This window comes from Prinia subflava, chromosome 4 (assembly GCF_021018805.1).
Source record: "Prinia subflava isolate CZ2003 ecotype Zambia chromosome 4, Cam_Psub_1.2, whole genome shotgun sequence".
NCBI classification, from domain to species: Eukaryota; Metazoa; Chordata; class Aves; order Passeriformes; family Cisticolidae; genus Prinia; species Prinia subflava.
In genome coordinates, this window is record NC_086250.1 from 33904021 (window position 1) to 33922387 (window position 18367).

Consider the following 18367-nt stretch of genomic DNA (forward strand, 5'->3'; position numbering starts at 1 on the left):
TCGTCGTGCATATTACAACGGGCTAGCTGAGCTGGAGGTCAGGGAGCGATGACCTTACAGTTTAGCTCACAGATGCAGTGAGGATTCCAAGGGCTGTCACTGTGCGTCTGAACGGATGGGGCAGACGGAATTTTGTCCAATTGCCTCCCTAAATGTATAAAAGGATTTGTCTCCGAGCTTAGCACTCTGCTCTGCATCTGTAGCTCTCTGTGGATTGTATTGTCTGTGACCAGAAATGATATTCTCGGATATGAACACTGTCTCTGCCTCTCCTAAAGTGCATCCTCCTAATGGGACCCGGTTTTATACTTTTCAGGTAAGTGAATTTTAATAAAACTGAAAGGATTTTAAATGATAGGTAAACTTTGAGTAAGAGTAGCTAATATGTTAAGAAGCTTATGGATTCATTAGTTTTGTATAGGTAGGAGAAAAAATGTAACAAATCAGTATCATCACAGTAAGTTTGCTGCCTTAAAAAAATCAGCATGTAATTGCTCCTATACTAACAAAAAATTACATTCATTATGATTTTGCTATTGTTAGTGTTTTCCAATAATAGTATAATCTTGCAATTAATTACAGTTCCTTATATGGACCCACACTGTCTTTCTGTCTAGTTCAGATAAGCATTCTGTTGAAATTGCAAGAAATTCCAAACTCATATTATACAAAATATATTTTAAAAACTTTGTATATTGTACCTGTCTGGATATTTTAATATTAATCCTGAATGTAATTTCATGCTAGCTGATGCCTAATTTGCTTCCTGTGAATAGTTATATGTGTGCAATTGATAGAAAAGCAGAATCTATTGGAGGGTTATTAAGGTTCTCAATTTTAAGCCAAGTTTTGCCTCATCCAGGTAAATAAGCTTGTGTGCTTAGCTAAAGGTAAAAATGTATTACATGCTCTATACATTAATTGCAAACCAATCTAATTACAACCATCTTCCAGTAGCATTTCATTATAAGTAATCTTCAGTACTTTGGCTCTGAAAAACTATGTAATCCTACATTAAGATTAAACAAGAATAAAAAAACCCTCACACACACCCTGGCCCCAGATGGTCCTTAGAGCATTTTGGCCCTGCAAGGCAAATCAAACACTCCACTAACTTAAAGTGGCAACAGCTTTCTCAGCTCAGCTTCTGATACAGTTAGGATTTAAATATCCTTCCTGCTCCTGATTGCCTGGCAGGTTTATGTTTTTCATTACTTATGGTACTGTAGAGGGATTCTTTAATGTGTAATAAACGCTGTGTATACGACCAGAACAAGCAATCTGAAGCAAAATGATACTAAAAGTTGATTATAAAATGAATGGCAAAGTTTTGTTACAAAATCCAGGTATAGTATTCTTTAGGTCCAATAATTGCATTTCATCCTTGTCTCCTTTTAAATCCATCGTTTTTAATTGTCCTGTCTTGCCCTTCTTACAGTGGTGTCAAATGATAGTTGAGGGCTGTGCAGAAAGAATGGCATCCTCCTAACAGTGACGATCTGCTGATCCTGGCAGGGATTCAGAGACATGAGTGCCCCAGGCCTGTTCCTCTACAGCATGACTACTTTTTTCACACACTGACATCTAAATATTCTGTACAGCCTCCTGTAGCTATGCTCTTAAACACAGTTCCTGACGTCAGGTATTCTTTCTGAGTATGTTGAGTTGAAAAAGTCACAAAAATTAGGATGCTTGGTTGTGATACCAAAGTGAACATCTTATTTTGTGATACTTTATGGAAGTAAGTGCTAAAGTATATATATATTTTGACAATATGTATTATTGCCACTAGCAATCCCTGTGATTACTATAGACATTATCCCATATACAAAAAATTCGCTTTTCAAAATTATTTCTTCTGCAGATTTTTGAGCTAAGGGGTCACTAAATAAAAGGAAAGTAGAACTAAATTTCTTGTTGTATCCTGGATACTTTAATGAAAAATGTAGGAATGTAAAGCTGTTAATTCTGGATAGTATGTATTTGTGTTCTAGAACAGCTTGGTGTTGTCAGTGCTAGAAGAATCCCTAAAAAATGCAAATAAAATAAATTTTTTAAAAAATCAACCAAAGAGAGCCTGTATTGTCCTGTGATGTCCTTTTCCAGTCTTTTCCCCATTTATTTATTTATATATGTAATATATAAAGCAATATGAAGCAACTTTCCAGTTCTTGCCTTGGCTTTGTTGTTGTTTCCTAGCTTTTGACCACCATGTTTGTGCTACTTTCTCTTTCCCTCTTGAGTTACTTCAGTCTTTGCTAACAAATGTAATAATTGCTGAGAAGGACTTCATATGATTCTTGTTACTTATTTTGATTTGTTTTAGAGTATTTCTGCTTTCCTACCTATTTTATTGTTTCTATATGTTACATTGAATCTCTTTAAGACTGAGAATCTGTTTCGTTTAAATAGGTTTCAAAGTTTTGGGACAGGTTAATGGTTCTTAATTTGAAATATGTACACTGGTACTTAACCTAAATATGTGAAAATGATCTCAGCAAAAGCAATGTCTAGCATGTTCAAAACTGGACAAATACAAAAATTGTGAGCTCAGGGCCTGAACATGGATTGATGGAGGGCAATGAGTGATTAAGCTACTGATTTCATTGTACATTGATGTAATGATTAAACAGTTGAGTTAATTGTGCATTGATTCAATAACACAACAAATTAATTCTTTCAGCAATAGAAATGGTACTGAAAGAAGCAAAAAGCAGGTGTGCAAGTTGTAACTTTTATCATCAGCATTTCACTGGTGTTTTCAGGAAATAAGCCCAAGTTGGATTCCGGTGGCCAAGGAATCAGACTGACTGTAGAAGGATGCATCTTGGCTAGCTCTTGGGCTAGGGATAATCAGAGTTAGTGTTTGACAGACTAACTGTCTAAAGATTCTAGATGTTCCAATGTCTGTCCCTAATTACATCCTTATCTGTGACTGTCTAGAAGCTATGATATTCCTAGTACCATGGTTCTGCTCAGGAAATTTGATCTGAAATTCTTCAAATGTTAAAATCATGATTTGGTTCAGTGTATTTCCTGATCCACCTGCTGTAATTCAAAGAAGCTTAAGCTTTGATCCTTAGACAATACTTTATTAAAGCAATCAAAATAGAAAAAATATATATGAGAGGAGCTTATATTAAAAAGTCATGTATTTTCTGAAAGGAAGGAGTTGTAATGCTGTTATGAACAAGGTTTAACTTCATAAAAACCAGGGCAATACCAAAATTTAGTGCTTTGTATTTCAATATCTCTATGTTTCATCTCAGTTTATGTGTGCCAACTTTGATAGACTTCTGCAGCTATATAACAGAAAGCAGTGATTTTCTTTATTTTTGCATTCAAGCTTGATAAAAAAGATGGTATTTCTGCTATTTGAGGTGGATAAAATAGTTTCCCAAGAGTCCTACAGTGATCATCTTTCATGAACATCATAAACAGCAAAATTAAAGTAGTGACATTGCCTTGCTTTCTGCTTGGTCACATATTTTGCTGTATTTAATGGTTATTTGCATATAATGATGATAGAGGTGGAAAATTTGGATTAGAAAGGAGGTACTTTTAACTCGATTATTGGTTGTGAAGTTGGAAACGTTAATTCACTGAAAAAAAAAAGTTTATTCAATCTGTTTTTATTGGGGCCTTGAGGGTTGTTCCTTTTTTTATGAAAACATAGCGCAAAGGAACTTAATTTCAAAATTCCAGATTTTGCTTTGGAAAGTTTTTTTATACTGATTTGGTCATGTAATAGCAACTTAACTTTATGTTGGTCTTTGTCATATCCAATCTTTTTTGTTTGTTTTCTTAAATTGGTTGTATACAGTAACACATGAATACTAACATGCACAACTTCTGAATGTTCAAAGTAGCTTCACATACATGATGTTTATTTCAACAGAATTCAAATTCAAAAAGACTCTTTTTCTCTTTCAGTATCTGTGAACAGTATTTCTAGCTCTTGCAAATTTCAGCTATTAAGCTAAGCACATACCTAGAGCCCAGAGCTAAGCATAGACCTAAATGGAAAGTAAAAGGAGTTGCCAATAGGGTCCAACTTAGGAACGAGGCATGTGTAGAGAGAGAAAAAACATCCTCAAATTGCTGAAGGACATGATGTCATGGTTCCAGCTGAATCTGTAGCCTTGAAATCAGCACTATGTAATAACAGTTTCCATAAATGTCGACCACAAAGTTTCTCAAAGACTTGGAAGCAATACTAGCCCATTTTGTAGTCAGATAAGATTTGTGTTTTATTAATGCACTCCTAGGACAACTAGAGTGCACTCCTTTTTGCTAAGAAGTAGTGAAGTGAGGGCTGGTGTTTTCTGAAAATTGGGGAGATTAAAGCAATTTTTTAAAGTTGTCTGATGATCAGAAGCTCCATAAAGAAATAAAATTACCTTCTTACAAAACCTGCAGAGAAATCCTAAAATAGTCATGTGACAAAAAATTGTAAATATGCTATGAAGTACTGTGAAAGTGCATTGCTGATCAAAGGTGTGAAACTGGGTTACTGGGAAACTGGGAAACATTTCTATACATAAAACATATTTATCACCATGATACTGATTTCTGGTGGCTGATACTTCTTAGCAACTGCAAGTTACTAAGAGATGGTGAATTAAGAAAATGTAAGTGAAAATGTTATTTTGGTACACAATGTGCTTTTAGCTCTGTGGACCCCCTACCCTCCCTCCCCCCCCCATTCTATAAGAAATTCTACATGTATTCATTAGATGTCCTATTAATATCTGTATTAGTAATTTAAATTATCTGTATACCTACCCTGAAGTTCTGGGTTTTACTGCTTTAGTTATTCTATTTTCTTTCATGTATCTTATATGAAAATAGTAAGTGAAACAAATATCCACTTCTATAAGAGAAAGTATCTTGTTAGAATTTGTAATTGTACTTATTAGCAGTTAGTAGGCATGCCATGCTGTACACTGTAACTTTTCAACTATTTTATTGTTTCACATATTTCAGTGCAATATTATTTAGTACCAATATTTAGTACTTAGTTAAGTGTAAGTACTTAGTACTTACATTATTTAGTACAAATTATTTAGTACTTACTTAGCTTTTAAGTTTCTTTGCAGAGATAACCCAGTGGTATGAGGAAAAAATTAATTCCAGGTGATGGAGATGGGTTATTAGTCACCTTGTATTTTACCACTCATAAAACAACAAAATTCTTGTAAAATTGGATGATTTTGTTCCTACTCTATGCAGACTTAATCTCACATATAGAAAATATAAGATATAAGAAATCTATGTCCCACATATAAGATGCAGAAGAGAGCCAAAAAGTTGTGCATACTTTCAGACCTGTGTCACCTCGTCCATGGGAGAACCATGGAATCTGATTTTACCTTGAGCTTCAGCTGGCTGAGCAAGTGGGCAGCTCCTTCTAGCAACCCTCTGCCAGGCGTGAGATTTCTCCCTTAAGTTTTGCCTAAATAAAGATTTTTCTGTTCTTATTTATGGCACTGGCACAGTACATTTTTTTCAGAAACATCATGTAGAAGTTCCAGGGACATGATCTTTGTGAAAGCTGCAAGTTCAAGCCAATTGGTAATTTGTACCAGTAATGATAGTGAGCATCACTGAAAGGCCAGCTATAACAGGAGTCCACTGGGTTGGTGTGGGAGAAGTTGTGATGCACATCATGTAGGTTTCTCTGGCCTCCAGAAGCTTTGGAACTTGTGTTAGTGAATATAAATAACAGTGGCAGAAAGGCTGACAGTGAAGTACTTTTTGAAGACTTCTGACATGCCAACAGTGGCAGAAAATAGTAATGCTGGACCAGTGCTTTACTGTGTAGCCAAAAAAAGTCTTTAAAAAATATGGACAGTGTCAAAGGCAGGAGACAATAATAAAGTGATTTGCATTGCAAATACCTTGGAAATATTTATAGATATATAAGTGGGTTTTATATAATTTTGGAATTTAGGGATTTCAAGGGAATAGTGTGAGAAATAGGCTTACAGGCTCTTTTATTGAGAAGTAAAGGACAAATGGCCTCACATTCAAAATTAGTGTTATTTACTATTATTTTAATTTTTTATTTTGTGATATGTATTTTTATTGGCTGTTTGGTGAGAACAAACTTAGAGCTTTTCTGCTCAAATACAGACCTGGTAATGCAGAGTTATTCTGAGAGTATTCAAAGATATTAATTTCTCTGTACACAGCTATAAAATTGTGAAAAACAGATATATGAAAACTTTATACATTAAAACATGTTATGCCAAATAAACCTACAATAACTTTAATCCAGTAGAATTCTTTCTAGAATGAAGAATGTCAGCACTTGTTAATCAGTTCAGCTATACTGACAATTAATTAGTAAGTTTAATCATTTTACTAAGGTGGTGAGAATGTGGCACTTGGACTCCAAAAGTGGCATGGAATTATTCAGTCTGACAGGAAAATAGGAACACTGTTGAAGTGTTCATCTAAAATGTGTTAAAACTGTGTTTCTGTGAAGTATTTAATATGCCTTGGGTATCTAGAGTAATAGTTTTGTTTGCACAGAGTCAGGTTCTTTTCTTTTTGCATAATTCTCTTGTGCCAGAGAACTGTAATTTGTGTAATTTGTGATTTATCAGAGCTCATAAAGACAGTGCTTTAACCACAATCCACACCTATGCCACACAGACCATCTCTGAAAAGGTACTTGTTTTTTGGTTGGCTCCTGAGTTGTAGCTGGAATAGGGCTGAGAGCTGCCCCAGCTGTGGGGCTGCCACACCATTTACCCTTCTGCTTAAAAATCAGTAGTGCTGCATGGCCCCGTGTTTTCCGTGTTTTGTTTTTCCAGCCAGTCAATAAAATGGTCTGATAGTTTTTATGAATCTGCTCTGCATGCAGTCAGCTGGGAAGGGTGACTTTACTGAATATTAACTGTCTGTAAGTAACATTTCATCTGTAAGTAACATTTGCATCCTCCGCTGGGAAGAAACACAGGTTGCTTAATGAAAAACTTAGAACTATTATGGTTCTAAGACAAACCTATTTACCATGAATTCAGTAGTAGAAATCAGGAAAACTAACCCTTCTTGCCAAAAGCAGAAAGTCAAAACAAACCATATGCACATACACACACACACATGCTTTCAAAAAAAACCCCAAATCAATTAAGAAAGTAATTGAGCACAGAACTGGCCATAGTACTTTTCAGTTGTAGAGACTTTGTAAATTATGTTGCTTACTCAAAAAATACAATAATTAGAGTAAGTGAAGAACACAGCATCTTTAAATACATAGATATAACAAAATAGAAAGATAGACAAAGTCTTTGTCTTAAGGAAATGTTTATGTAGATTTTGCCTTTGCTTTTCATAAAAATATATTTTTTTCTACATAATACCATTATTTTATTTGTTGAAACTAAACAGTAACAAAGCAGTGCAGTCAATGCAACTTTCCTATGTGGAATTCCTGTCATATAGAGTGTGGCCACTTCTACTTTGCAATGTAATGAAATAAAGTCAGAAAGTACCTTTTCTTTTTCTTCCAGAAGCAGTGCAGCTGTTTCTTTTGCAGCTGAGTGGATGTGACCAATAAAAGCAGGGGGCCAGTAGGAGGAATAGCAGTAGGAGTGCATTCCTCCTATTACAGAAATAGGATGATGGTACAGTTTCTGAATCATATCTAGAAACCAGGTTTCTGCCTCAATTTCAGGAAAGCTTTCATTGTTGCATGGGAAATAAAGAAATGTACTTGTGCTTTCCAGAATAGTAAGGATACTAAGGTTTATTACACATTAATGTGTGTTGATTTGATAGTGGTTGGTCTAACTGAATACAAGTTGTATAGAGTTTCAGATAATATGCTTTCTTTATAGGGAAAACCAGAACTGAACAGGCATAGAGCCTGTTCTGAGAGAGCACAGGTCATTTCTCTGTATAAATTGTGATGATAATCTGTTGGAAATTGCAAGATCTCTCCCTTGATAAGTATTACCAATCTTACTATGCAGCACTGATGAAACTTTCCCATCCCCATCTGAGAGGAGAGTGTAAGTAATTTGCTGATTTCATTGTACATTTCAAACATATTCCTAGTAGTTGTCTCAGATCTAGCTCATGCTTCCTCTGTCTTCTTGATTTACTACAGATTGGATCAAGTAGGGGACACTACCATCCTAGAACAGTAATAATTTAATTTTATGTTAAGCACTTTGTCCTCCAGTTTTTTTTATACATTGTTTAGAAATTTGTAAGGCAAGAGGATCTGTTGCCTGCCTGGCACTCGTAATCTATTCACTATCAACAGCATCAGCTGATGATGTTGAAAGGTGGGTGATCTATTTCTTCTTTTACTTACATCTGTCTTTAAAGAAAGTAGGCGAAGACAGAAAATCAAAATACTTGGCATACTTGAACTATCCTATGATCAAAGGCAAGCAACGAAGTGTTTAAGTGATTTTAATGGTTTTAAATACTTTGAGATGTGAATAAAGTTTTTGCTGAGGAACTTATGAGGAACTATGCAGATAGATACATCTTTTTTGGGGGAAATTACTGTCATAGAAGCATTAAAGTAAATAATTTTACCTTTATTTCTAGGTTGTATTTTCATTTTGAATGCAATAGTTTTAGTATACATCCCAGTAGTTTTAATCCTAAATTTCTTAGTAGTGATTTTAATACATAAATTTTATTTTGCCTTATCTATTCCTGTCTAGTTCAATATTAAGTTGGCAGTTATGCTTAGCAGAACATTTATGGAGGCCTATGAGGCTAAGATTGTTTTATAGTGACAACTGGCATAATTCAGTTGAATTGTGATTCACTCAAAGATGTAAACTAATGAGAAGAATATGGTTTCAGTATTTTCACTGGAAGAATTAGAATTAATGATTCATGGAAACTTAAGTGTTCTGTGTTATTTTTACACTAGGAGGCATTTTACAGTTCTGCATGACTAAGAGTGCTTATTCCTATGATATGTGTTACTCCTACTGACTCCTACTGATAGGTCTAACAAAGTATAAATTGATTTTCATTTCTCTAATAATTAAGTATTCTGCATGCACTGTGGTGGCACAGAGTGAGGAATGACTTTGTCTACGCCATCAGCCTCAACAGCAAAGCTTTGCAAAGGATGGTGAGGAGCTGTCAATAGCTCTGAAAATGCATTGAGGGTGCAGTTATCTGTAGGGGTTTGCTGGTGCTCTGAGCCTAGCCAAGGAGTAAGGGAAGGTACTTGATCTGGATTCTTGCATTTATGTCTCCATCAGTAGGTAGTGTGGCAGGGTGAAAGTCAATCTGTAGAGCAAAAGAGGAGGATCATGTGTCTGTGTCATCCATGGGGAAGTTGTTTTGGAATAGGTCATCACATCTTCAGGCTGTACATCCACAGAGGGATGGAAAGCATCAGATTCATTCTCACAGGTCATCTTTCAGTTTCATTTTATCCAGGAGGTATCCAGGCACTCTGAAATAATAATGCCAACCAAAGTGAGTTGAGACAATAGGGAATTTTGCTTCAGATTGCCTCATAGAAGCCAAAAGACTAATGTAGGCTTGATTTCTCCAACAGCATGACCTGATAAACAGCATTTCAGAATAAGGGCCAAGATTTGTCAGTCCCAAATCAGGTTCTGGGAGAACGTGTTTCTTTGAAGGGGTCCAGGAGCATAAGCTGCCTAATGTTGAGCTAATCTTTGTCAGTACAACTATATTGATAAAGACTATGTTGACTCTCTAATATCATACAGTCACTTCAGATTAATCTCTTCCATGCATGCCATTTGCAGTGTGTTTTATTGTTTTCTTAAGACACTATTATAAAAATAAATATTATGTGGAGAAAATGCTTACTAGCATCTCACATTTCTGAGCAAATAAAAAACTATTAATGTATGGTTCTGATAAAGCAAAGAAAAAAAAATTCTTTTGCGTTATTATGGAAACTGCTTTTCTTTGCCATACTTTTATGTTAATTGTAGGCACAGAAAATTATTTCAGGTTAGTAACTGAACCTCTGTTTCATGTGGTTGGGAACATGAGTTCCAGGTTGACTCAGTGGATGGCTTTGTATCCTCTTGAGTGTGATCACACTCAAGGGGACATCCAGGGGATCAGACCCAGCCAGAATAGATATAGGAGGGTCAGGTCCTGCCTGATCAACCAAATCTCCTTTTATGATAAGATGGCCTACCTGGTGGATGAGGGGAAGGCTGTGGATATTGTCTACTCAGATTTCAGCAAAGCCTTTAACACTGTCTCCTATAGCACACTCCTGGAAAAGCTGGCAGCCCATGCCTTGGACAAGTGAACCCTTTGCTGGCCTAAGAAGTGGCTGGATGGCCGGGCCCAATGAATGGTGGTGAGAGGTGCTGCATCCCCTTGGTGGATGGCCCCTGGTGGCCTCCCCCAGGGATCAGCCCTGGGCACAGTCCTGTTTAACATTTTTATTCATCATTGGGATGGGGGGATTGAGTCTACCATTAGGAAATTCTCAGACGACACCAAGTTGAATGTGTGTATTGATCTGCTGGAGGGCAGGAGGGCTCTGCAGAAGGACCTGGACAGGCTGGATCCATGGGCTAAATCCAAGGATATGATGTTCAACAGGATCAAGTGCTGTGTCCTGTACTTTTGCCACAACAACTTCACGCAGAGCTACAGTCTGAGGACGGTGTGGCTGGACAGAGCCCAGGCAGAAAGGGACCTGGGGGTGCTGGTGACAGCAGCTGGACATGAGCCAGCAGGGTGCCCTGGTGGCCAAGAAGGCCAAGGGCATCCTGGCCTGGATCAGGAATGGTGTGGCCAGCAGGAGCAGGGAAGGGATTGTTCCTCTGTACTCAGCACTGGTGAGGCCACACCTCAAGTGCTGTGTCCAGTGCTGGCCTCCTCAGTTTAGAAGGGACCTTGAGGTGCCGGAGCATGTCCAGAGAAGGGCAACAAGGCTGGTGAAGGGTGTGGAACACCAGTCCAGTGAGGAGCAGCTGAAGGAGCTGGGGTTGTTTAGCCTGGAGAAAAGGCTCAGGGGGAGACCCTACCACTCTCCAAATCTCCCTGAGAGGAGGCTGTAGCCAGGTGGGGGTCAGTCTCCTCTCCCAGACAGCCAGGTATAGTACAAGAGCACACAGACTTAAGCTACCAGGGGAGGTTTGGGTTGGACCTGAAGGTTAGGAAGAAATTTCTCACAGGAGAGGTCACTGGGCTTTGGAATGGGCTGCCCAAAGAAGTGGTGGAGTCACCATCCCTGGATATGTTTAAGGAAAGACTGGATGGGCACTTGGTGCCATGGTTTTGTTGACAAGGTCATAGGTTGGTCTTGATGATCTCAGAGGTCTTTTCCAACCTAGTTGATTCTGTGATTCTGTATCTTGTAAGATTTGAAAACATAATATGGCCTCTGTTGACCTGAAACCTTGGATAGATTGGCTAGCATTGTGATGAACAATGAAACATAAAGCAAGATATCTGCTAAACTGTGCTTAGCAAAAGAATGAAATTAGTAACTTACACTAAATAGGCATATACAGACATCTGTTGCTTGAAGTAAAGCTGTCAACATAATTTGTGTCTCAAATAAATCACATCAGCAGATCTGATGACAGTAGTGTGTATGTCTCTCTCAGACTGGGAATGTGGTAGAATTCCTTCTTTTGAGCAGCCCAACTGCACTGCAAGTTTGAGATTTTGGCAGTTTCATCCTCTCTTTCTCTCTTTTGGCTTGTGAGGAGATTCATAAACCAACTCTCCTTCCATTACTTAAGATATTTTATCACTCAAAGGCAATTTTTGGAGGGAAGCATAAACCTCTGGAAGCAAAGAACTATCAGTAATGTATTAGTGACAGAGGTATTTTCTACTCTTTGTAAAAAAAGCAATCTTTTTTATTCAGCAAGTGGAAGAGTTCATTGGATTATCTAGTTTTAATTGCACTTCCCTCTTTGTATAGGCATCTTCTACTTAAATGCAATGTTCATCTGTAAGAACTTTTATATGTTATTGCTAAAAATAGAGAATAAAGGGAAAATATATATTCCCCCCAGTAGTCTATATTTTGCTGCAATTTGCATCAGTACTTTGCTTTCCTTTATAAAGAGGGAAATCTGATGTGCATTATAACCTCTAACACCAGCCTCTGATCCTGTTTGCATTTATGTTCAGTGGGCTATACCAAGAATTTATGTCTTCAAACAACCTTCTGGGGAAAGCAGATTGCACTCTTTCAGTCAATCAGAAATACTAAATTAAATCATCATGACTCCATGCATGGTCTATGACTCTGTCTCTAGAGTAATTGTGAAGGGATTTATTAGAGCAATATTATACTTAGTGTGTTTTAAGCATTTAAAGAGAAAAGGCAATTAAGAAGTACAAAGAAAATCCATGTTCTTATTTATCACTTGTAAAACAAAAATTAAAGGGATGAGTTAGTAGTATTTCTGTAGTAAAAGAATTTATTTTACTAACTCAATGAAGATCCTATCACTGCAAAAAAATTTAAAAATAAATATCCCCTGTTTATAGGCAGGGGATAAGCATCCTGATGCCTACATCAGGAAGTAAGCATCCCTGTATCTTGACAGGACTAAAGTCTGATTGTAGATTGTGTGGTCACTAGGCTTAGTAGCGTAGACAAACATTGCTGCTCCAAATATTTTCTGCCTTTACCGCAAGACTTGTTTATTTTAATTGTTTGATTGGTTAAGAGCTTCTTTTAAGGAAGTGACATAATGAGACATTTAACAGAGGTGTTTTGGAGCAGATTCTAAGTCAATGGTAAACGAATCCATTTAGGCATTCAAGAGTTCTGACTTTTTAAAAATAATACATATTTTGTATTTTATGGTAAACCGCGTGAAGTATGCCAGTACTTCAGCATGTTTGTGAGGTGATACTGTGGAAGACTGATTTTTCCTGACATTTACTTTGAAATATCTTGTTAAAGCTTTATCCTGCAAAATTTAGGAAATTCACTTGGGGAATCTTTCTCACAGTACCTAGAGAGTCATTTTTTCACTGGATTATTTTTTGCCCTGTAAATATATATAAGTCAAGTATATATACATGAATTTGAATATGTGCTTATGTGCATATACATATATTTGACTAGGAAAAAATAGCATTTTAGAATCTGTTATAAATGGCAGGGCATCAGAAATCTTTGCAGCACTGAAAGAATTTTTAAGAGTAGGAGGGTTTTTTTGTAATTTTGAGGGATTTCAGCAGCCAGAGTTTAAAAATATCTCTGAGGAAGCATGAGCTCTTACAGCTATGCAGCTGTCATTAGCTGTCACAGACCGCTTAAATATGGTGTTGAGTATTATTTAATTACTGACACTATTCATAAAATATTTTGTGTTTTTCCAGACAAATTTGAGGGTATGGCAGTCTAGTCTCACTTTGCATACATACAATCAGCCAAAGGCTGATTATTCTGTGGCATCTGGGTAAAATAATAAATGAATGAAATTCTAATGTCAGGGTGGAACTACAGATGAAGCGCTTGATGTGTCATTGAAATAGAGTCCAGGAAGGAGTCCAGCCTTGTGTGCTGATCTTTTATCACATCTCTACTCCTGTAGGTAGGAATATGGTTTATGTGAAATGCTCGCATATTTCAGGATCTCTTTTCCATGCCATCTGATTAGTTGGGCACTCTATTAATAGAACTTTTTTATTCCTATACTTTTTTACTGCTTTTAGAATATCACTGGGTAAGGCTGTATAGAAATCTGATCAGAGAGAGAGCTGACCTTCCTTTTCTCTAGAAAACAATGGACTGTTCACCCAATTCTTTCTTATGATTCTCATTTGTCATCTAAGTGAAGCAAACTTCACTTAAAAACTTACCTCTTTGAGACCTCTGACCTTAAAAAAGCTAGGGAAAGTCAGCATATGGTAGGAGCTGATAGGTTTGTTAGCATGATTCCTCTGATTCATTCTGAGAATGACAGATTTCAGAAAACTGCTTTTAAATTCTTGATTTCAGTTTCAAGAATAAATCTATTAGCTGAACACCCATCAATGAGGAAGGATTTCAGAGCTGTAAGGTGAAAAATCCAAGGGCCAGGTGCTCAAGGAGATACTGTCATTATCTTTATTTTGGGTCACAGCTTTCACCAGAAAAGCAGGAATGCCACTGTATCTAACTCTGAATCTGCAATTAAGCAACTGAGTGGAAATTTGAATTAGTGTGCAATTAAGCACCTGTAACACTTGAAGATCACTATTATTCTGGTTTTTGTCCCCAAAGGTAGCCAGAACAAGGGAATGAGGTGTGTTGACCAATAATTCAAGACCAAATGTGTTTGCTTTTGGCAAGTCAGCACCTATGAAAGAATTTCTGGTAATTCCCTCTTCACCAAAAAAAAAAAAAAAAAAAAAAAAAATTATTACAAATCTCCTAGACCTCTGCAACTGGGCACAGGGCTGAAGTTAGCTCTTTTGAAGATCACTGTTCTTTTAAAAGGAAGAACTTAGAGAAAGGAATTGTTTTGATTAAAGAGAGGATTTTACCAAGAAGACAATTACCATTCATTTCGATCTTGAGAAGTTCAAATGCAGAATAGAGTGGTTGAAGAATATGCTGGAAGATTTCCTATGGCAGCTGCAGCATCAGGGATCCAAATCACAAACTGGATTACATTTCTCTCACACACAGAAAAGGATATAGATATTTTCAAATTTAAGTCCCACTCATTTTGTGTACCAGCTGCTTTATCACCATTTAGTCTGCTGTTATTCCACTTACAGTTCTGATATAGTTACAGTGCTTTTATCATCTCACAGAACATGACAAAAATATCTATTCAGATAACAGCTGAATATACAGCATGGTATGACTGGATCGTATAATCTCCTGAAGAAATAATAAGAACATTTTCATTCCATATGTTCTGCATATTTGGGAAAACCAGACATGTTAGCTATGATTTTCACCTCACATTTGCACAAAACCAGTGTAAGAATGGAGCGTAAAACCCATTATTTTCTTCCATCTAATTTCTTCCAAATAACAGTGTTATATTACTTCCTGACATGGTTTAATTACAGCTCTGAAGATTTTACATAAACTAAGGTTTGAGATGCTTCAGAAAATTCAGCTGTGAATTTATCTGGCCATGAGAAACCTCACAGGCTTTTTGGCATTATTATTTTGTTTACTGTGCATATCTGTCTGTGTGTAATGTGTGAGAGTTAAAATCATTTAAATTATGTAAGTTTTATAAATGATGAGCTCAGCTAAGACATATTTTTTTGCTCATTGAAGGGACAGCTCTATATTTTTCTTTCAAAAATAAATTTGGATTAAAGATCAAGGGAAATACAGATTCCCTTCTTTTTTCAGTCTTTGGAGATCCTCTGAGCACTCATCTTTCCAATATAAATATTGTACCTTCACTTTCAGGACAATGTTCATCTCACTTGATATTCTATATCTGTACTGTGCAGCTCTACCCAGAGCTAGAGCTGCTGACAGATACCCAGCCTTTTTTAATGTACTGTTAAAGAATATAAACTATTGTAAAAATAATAGTTTCAAAGATTATATGAGCAACTGAGGATGCTTATCTTCAAATTTTTTTGGTGGTGATTTTTGGTCAAATCAGATTTACTTACAGCAATTATTTGGTTTGTTTTTAAACTTAGCTCATATTTTTACATATTGAAAATTTAAGGATGATTATGCTTCATGAAAATTTTGTATAGCAAGGTTTGATATGTGTTTGTATGATCCCATCATGCATAATTTTATTTCAGAGAGTATGATACAGACATGGTAAAATGACTCTTTTATACTGAAATAAACACCATTCACTGATTTTTGTATGAAATATTCATATAACCACAGTAAGACTGGCATTTCCAATGAAGAACAGATGTAGTTTTGACTTTTATATCCACCTTCCATTAATGAATACATCTAAAAACACTGTTCATTTATATTTGTAGTAGAATTGCTTTACATTTGAATACTGTCTCTATGATATGTTTACTTTACTTACATTGTTGAAGAAAACTTCTGCTTAATTTTCAAAATAGTTTTGATGTAATCCTATCTGTCAAGAATTGAGAGAGAAAAACAAAATAATTATGTCAAAGTTTACATATCAAGAGATCAATCTTGACTTAATAAATAATGGTTTAGTATGCTTGAAAAACTCCATGTATTAAAATTGTCAGCCCTGTAACTGCTTTATTGTCCTTTTTTGGATAAAAAGAAGTGCTATTGGGGTAAATTTGAAGAAAAAAATTGACAGGAAAACTTCAATTTTTGTACATATTGTTTAATCTTGTGAGATAATAAATTCAAAGACTTCTGCTTTGTTAAAGAAATTCACTCAAGTTTGTAAGAATGAAAATGAGACATTGTTTCTCAAATTCAATGTAATTTTTCACTTTTCTGAAGTGATTAGGAGATATCTGCAGATTTCAAGTAGCAATGTATTGAACAAACAATGTATAAGGAGTAGTTTCATTATGGCAAATAAACATTATCTCTCTTATGAAAGCCTCATTGTAAAAATAGTTATAGCTTTAATGATACAGTACTGAAAGTTAAAATTCACCTCAATTTTCTCTCTTCTGCCATGCTGTTTGATTCATACTGAAGAAAATGTAAATTTTAAAAGTGCAGCCATTGAATAAAAATGCAATTAATATAATTAAAAATGCAACTACTAGTATATATCAGGTAGAACAGATTGAGAGGCAACTCACCTTTTGTCCTCTGTCTCTGACAAGTAAGCTTTCCCTCAAGTGGAACTATAAAGAGCAGACAACTGAAGCTTTTTTCCGCTATTTCAAGCTGTCTGCGATGGTTCTAGTACTGATCTACAGCAGCTTAGAAATGCTATGACCTGCACAGTGAGGCAGTAGAGGTATGGATCTACTAGGTTCTTAAACTCTTCAATGATTTGGTTGTAGAGCAGTGGACTTGGGCAGTTTGTAGCAAACAAATGCAATGGATTTAGATAGGCAGCTGTCTGGAAAATATTTCACCAGGTCTGAGAAACAATGACTGTTTTTTCCTAAAAAAATAAAGTGTTTGTAACTGCAGGATCCAAGGACTTGTAGTAAGGAAGTTAGGGAGCTACTGTTCAGAAAGAGAAGAAAAACTGGTCAGTGTCTGTTACAGAGTAGAAAACTATACTAACTCCAGATTTTCAGTCTGAGTTTATACAGGCCTACTAATATCTTAAAAGGAGAAAAAAAAACCCAAACCTCCTGCAAATCTAATTTTGAACCTTTTCTCAATATCTCAGATATTTCAAAAGTCCTGGTTTTGAAGTGAGCTGCTTGGACTAGAATTCTTTAAGATCTCCTGCTTTACTCTTTCATGCAAAAGGTGCCTCAGTCCATTAGCCAAGGATGCCTTACAGAGTGCAGAAAATGCAATTCATTGTCAAAGGGCTTGTGTGGAATTTATCTTTCCAAATATCAGCTGGCTCCAAACCTCCCTTGCTTAAAGGAAAAACTGTCTTAGACCCATATGAGTCAGTAGGGTGTGCAGTGTTTTTTTCTAGGTCGAAATACAGTCTTTGGCATTAGGTGGGTATTGCAGTAGAAGGAGTGAATTTGTTTGTAGACTCCACAATTGCAAGAAGCAGCATTTATTGCAGCCCCTGGCAAAACAGATGGAACTCCATGCTTCTCAGCTTGCTAATTAAACAAAAATTAAAGCTTGTTTCGTATAAGCTATTACTTGTCTTCCTTTGTTCAGAGCAGTGACAAGAAGGCATGTAATTCTCTTTTTATCCTTCTCCTTTCTTGCTTCTACCTGTTTAAAGAAAAGCTAAAATTTTGTGCGTAGTCTTGGGTTTTTAAGAGATAGAAGGGTAAAATACTTCAAGAAATTTAAGCTTCCCTCCAGCCTGAAAATTGACATTCTTGGGCTTGTGTGGAACAGAGGACATTTCCATTTTAAGTCCTGCTGTGGTAATAATAATGAGAGGTTTACCATTTATGATGTAAGGGTAGACTACTGCAAGTATTCAGAATAAACAACTGGTGAGGAAACCTTTTCCATGTCTTAAAGGAAGGACTGATGATAAAGGCTGACATGTCTTCTTCAGATTGTCAGTGTTTTCAAAAGCTATAAGCCCCCAAAGCTTTGCCACTGTGTAAATGATACACCACACAAAAAAATACTGCTCTACAGGAAAACTGATGGAAATATATAAGATAAATTCCTTAGAACTGTTTCTGAATATTTTAAATATAAAATTTCATATGAAATAATATCAGTATATATTCCAAGATTTAGTATCCCATCAATTATTTGCTGCTGGATTTTTTTCAAATGCACATTAAATTATGAAGCATCACTATCCTTTTTATGAAAAAAGTTAAATTTTGGCGAAACTATCTTTCTGATTTAAAATTATAAGGCTTT

General features: G+C 36.1%; 1 protein-coding gene across 2 annotated transcripts in view; it reads left to right on the top strand.

Annotated features, from left to right (window-relative positions):
* Positions 1–235: 235 nt before the first annotated feature.
* Positions 236–18367, top strand: part of PPFIA2 (PTPRF interacting protein alpha 2) — a 205659-nt gene continuing 187527 nt past the window's right edge. For both annotated transcript variants that reach the window (XM_063396404.1, XM_063396405.1), the window contains exon 1: positions 236–316. In XM_063396404.1, coding sequence (XP_063252474.1) covers positions 236–316 — 81 coding nt within the window. The remainder of the gene's footprint in view (positions 317–18367) is intronic.